Below are 4476 nucleotides of genomic sequence, written 5' to 3' on the forward strand. Positions count from 1 at the left end.
AGAAATCCCTGGGAGCGACCTAGTCCCCTTCAAGAGCTTGAAGGAAACAACCAGGATTCGGTGTTTAAGTGTCTATAACCAGGAAGGAAAAAAAAACCCTAAAAAACCCAGGGAAACAATAATAATTTGAAAAAAAAAGCAGCCCGGGGAGGTTTTTTTTCCGCCCATCCTTTGCTCGTCTCCAGCCTGGAAGGCGCAGGCGACTCTCGTGCAGAGCGCAGGAAAAGACGGAACAAAAATAATAAATCTCTCTTAAAACGAAAGAAAACAAGGGAAGCGACAACCCCGACAGCAAGAAACCACCGGCGAGGAGAAGCCCGAGAGCGTTTGGCGAGAGGGCAACGACCTGGCCAAGGGAGCAGGAGGTGGAAAGCGGTTGGAATTTCGCCCCCCAGCCCCAAAAAAAAGGATTAAAAACCACCCCCAACGATCCAAAAGCAACCAAATTCAAAAACAAGCGCACAAATATGAGTCGGCGCCTATGAGGGAGGATGGAGGCGAGATGGAACCCCCGGAGCACTCGGGGCTTTTCTCTGGCGGCTCAAAGGAGAAGGAACAGAGGGAGAAACGTGCTCAGGTCCTCTCAGAGCCCGGAGAGGGCCGGGTGTGGGGGGGTCGGTCTGCGCTGCCCCCTCTCCCACCCCCCAGCTCGGCGGGGCTGGAAATTCAGATTTTTGGAAGGTATTTATTTCCCCCTTTGAAGAGCGGGGCTGGTTTGTGCAGCGAGCGGCGGCCAAGGAAGATCCAGGCTCCTGCCAAGCAATAAATTGCACCAAAAGAGAAAAAAAAACCACCCAAAAAAAAAAAAAAAAAAGAAAGGCGGAGGTGGGGGGGGAGAAGAAGAAGAAGAAGAAGGTACCAGGAATGTAAACTTTGGCGCATTGGAGGAGCTGCCACGGGAGGAGCGGCCCCCGCAGGAGCAGGAGCTTCCACCGTGCCCCTGAAACCCCCTCGGTGAACGCTGCGGGAAAGGCGATTTTTTTTTTTTCCTCGCAGCCAGTCAAAAAAAAAAAGAAAAAAAAGAAGAAAAAAAAAAAAAGAAAAAAAATCCCGGAAAATTCAAAATGAAATGAAAAAGAAATTAAAAATGTTGCGGAGGCGACACCCCCAGCGTCAATCGAAAAACCAACGTGTCATTTCTCCGTTCTTTTTTTTTTTGGCGAGCTAACCCCGCGATGTTTTAATTAATTATTGGAATGAATTATTTGGAGCTTTGATTAAAGAGGGGGGAGGAAGAAGTAAAAAAAAAAAAAAAAGAGAGAAAAAAAAGAGAAAAAAATCGAATTATTGAGGGAAGCACGAGCCCCCCGGAGAGGTGGCGGTGGCAGGGGGGGATGTTTGGGGGTGCGGGAGGTTGCGCGGGGGGGTGCGGTGCCGCGGAGGAGCACTAGGTGCCGCTGCCGCCTCGCCGTCCCGCAGCGCGCTCCGCCCGCGCTCCCCCGCGCACCCCCCGCGGGCGCCTTCCGCGGGCGCCCATCAATAACCCGCCCCGGGGTCAGCGAGGCAAATTGATGAGTGGCCGGCGCCGTTCACGTGACGCCACTTAAATATCCCATATTTGGGCAGGGGGAGGAAAGGGGGGAATCGAAAAAAAAAGAAAAAAATAAAAAGGGAGAAGAATCCCCACCTATAAATTCTGCACTTTTAGGAGGGGATAAAATGCCCTCCCCCCCCCCTTCCCCTCCTCGCCTCGCGCAGCCCTGAACTTCAAAAGGGCCACAAATCAACCCCCCCTTTAATCAAAGAGGTTTAAAAAAAAGAAAAAGAAAAAGAAAAAGAAAAAAGAAAAAGGGAAGGAAAAACAAAACGGCAAGGAAAAAAAAAAGAGGGGGGATAAAGGGGAGGAAAAGGGGAAAAGAGGGGGGAAGAGGAAAAAAGAGATAAAAAGAAGAAAAAGAGAAGGATAAGAGGAGGGGGGAAAGAGGGAAAAAAGAGGAAAACGGAAGAAAAAAAGGAAGAATAAAGAGGGGGAAAAGAAGAACAAGAAGCCAAAAGAGGGGGCGAAAAAGGAAGGGGAAAAGGGGATTAAAAAGAAGGGGCAAGAAAAAATATCCCCCTCTCCTAAATTTTCCTCCCCCCGTTTTTTTTTTCTTTTTGTATTTTCTTTTCTTCCTTTCCCCCCCTCCCCAACTCCCCCCCCCACGACTCCTCCGCCATGAGTTCTTACGTCGCCAATTCGTTTTACAAGCAAAGTCCCCCCGTTCCTGCCTATGCCATGCAAAGTTATGGAAATTATGGAAGTGTGCCTGAGGTTCAGCCGCCCAGGTACCGCTGCAGCGGCTCGGATTTGAGCGGCCCCCTCCCCTCGGCCGGGGCTGCCGCGTCCCCCCCGGGCGGCTCGGACATGTCGGCGGCGGCGACCCCCCGAGCTAACCCCGAGCGACCTCCCTGCACGGTCATGGGTTCCGCGGGGCATCCTTTGGGCAGAGACGATCGTCAGGCGGCCCTAAAGCCCGGGATTTACAGTCAGAAGAGCGCGAACGCGCCGCTGGAGGAGAGATCTAAGAGCTCGGCTGAAATCAAAGCCGAGCCCGTGCCAACAGCCCAACCAGGAGGACCCCAACTGCAGCAGCAACAACCTCCACAAATTTACCCCTGGATGACCAAACTACACATGAGCCATGGTAAAAAAAAAACTTTTCGCTTCTCCGTTTTTTTTTTGTTGTTGTTTCGCAGGATTTTTTTTTCCCACCTTTTTTTTTCCCACCTTTTTTTTTTCCCACCTTTTTTTTTTCCCACCTTTTTTTTCCCCCTTTTTTTTTTCTTTTTTTTTTCCCCTTTTTTTTAAATTTTTTTTTTTTCCTTTTTTTTTTTTTTTTTTGCCTTGGGTTTTTATAGGCCATACGGGGCAAATAATAAAAAACCTGAGGTCGTAAATTTTACGACTAAGGCATCAATTGCTCGTAAAACTGTCCACTAAAAGGCTTAGAGGCTATATACGCCCAAATTTATGACGGCATAATTGGATCATAGAAACAAAACGTGTATAAAAGGCAATATTCCATTTTTTTGGGAAGGGGGGGTTAAAAATAACTTGAAATACACATGTTCTTTGAGGGTGAGCTGGGGAAAGGAAAAAAAAAAAAGAAAAGACACCAGAGGCGAAGGTGGAGGGAAAACGTGCAGAGATTTTGCCCTCTCCACCTTCCCAGGGCTGAGAGGGGAGGGGGGAACAAATAAAAAGAACAAGATTCCCCCCGAAAAGATCTTTGCCTCCTTTGTACACTTCCTTATTGTCCGAGAGGAAACAGGTTCACTTCTGGCTCATCTCCATGTGTTTGATCTGGGCTTTAGGAGGGCAAGGGGGGGACCCGGGGGCTGAAGGTGTTGGGGAATGAAGGATTTCAGGCTCCTTCGCTCCCCTCGTGCCCAAAGCCCCGGGAAACTTCTGTACCTTCGAGATTTGTGACGGGTTTTTTTGTTCAAAAAAGAAAAATAGTGATGATAATGATAATAAAACAAATCCAAATCCCTCCAGAACTGCTTTGGCTTTTCCTGCGGTGTGTCTTCCCTTTTTATTTGAATTTTATTTTCTTTCCCCCCCTCCAGAAACGGATGGGAAACGCTCCCGAACCAGCTACACCCGGTACCAAACTCTGGAACTAGAGAAAGAATTTCATTTTAACAGATACCTGACGCGGCGGAGGCGCATTGAGATCGCCAACAACCTCTGCCTGAACGAGAGACAGATCAAAATCTGGTTTCAAAACCGGAGGATGAAGTGGAAGAAAGATTCCAAGTTGAAAAGCAAAGAGGCTCTTTAGGTGGGATTGCAGGAGGTCTTGGGGGGGGCTCCCCTGCTTTTTTCTTTTTGTTTTTAATGATTATTAATATTATTATTAAGGTTTTTTTTTTTAATTTGTATTTTCCATCGCTTCTGGCGGAAGCGACCTTGAGGAAACTTTGATTTTTGGGGTGGGCAGGGAGGGAGCTGCTGGATGGACTCTGGTCCGTACCCTTCACAAATCCCTCAGACAAAGGAAATCTCTTATTAATATGCAAAAAGGAGGGGGAAAAAAACCCCAACAAACCGACAACCCCGCTGGTGTTCGCGCAGAAATTGAGTGTCTCTCTCCTCAGGCTGTTACGAAGTGTCCGAACCTGTGCACTCTTTGGGGGGAAAACCATCAAGGGAAACAAAAACCAGGGTGGAAAAAAAAGGCTTTAAAAAACCCCAAGCAAACGGGTGGCGGCACCTCTAAAAATCGCGATATTCCCAGGAAAAGCGTGAAAAAACGGCCGGTGAAGAAGGAGGAGAGGGGGGAGGAAAAAAAAGGGAAATAAAGTGGGGAAAAAAAAGCGCCCCAAAGCCACTAAGTTTGGGGAAGTCTCAGCCTCGCGCTCTGCTCCTGATGGGAGCCGGGAATTGCTGCTCTGCTTCTCTGGGAATTGCCCCCGGGAAGATGCTCTGGCGCCCAAGGGGGGAAATGTTGCCCCTCTCCAGGGTTCGGCACCCTAAAAACCCCAAACGCGCCC

General features: G+C 48.8%; 1 protein-coding gene across 1 annotated transcript; it reads left to right on the forward strand.

Annotated features, from left to right (window-relative positions):
* The first annotated feature begins 2155 nt into the window (after positions 1–2155).
* Positions 2156–3764, forward strand: LOC113962673 (homeobox protein Hox-C5-like). The gene is made up of 2 exons (XM_027673435.1): positions 2156–2624; positions 3550–3764. Exons 1-2 carry the CDS (start codon positions 2156–2158, stop codon positions 3762–3764), a joined length of 684 nt encoding a protein of 227 aa, XP_027529236.1.
* The last annotated feature ends 712 nt before the right edge of the window (positions 3765–4476 follow it).

Source organism: Neopelma chrysocephalum, unplaced genomic scaffold (assembly GCF_003984885.1).
Source record: "Neopelma chrysocephalum unplaced genomic scaffold, ASM398488v2 Primary Assembly neopelma1_184417, whole genome shotgun sequence".
Classification (NCBI taxonomy): domain Eukaryota; kingdom Metazoa; phylum Chordata; class Aves; order Passeriformes; family Pipridae; genus Neopelma; species Neopelma chrysocephalum.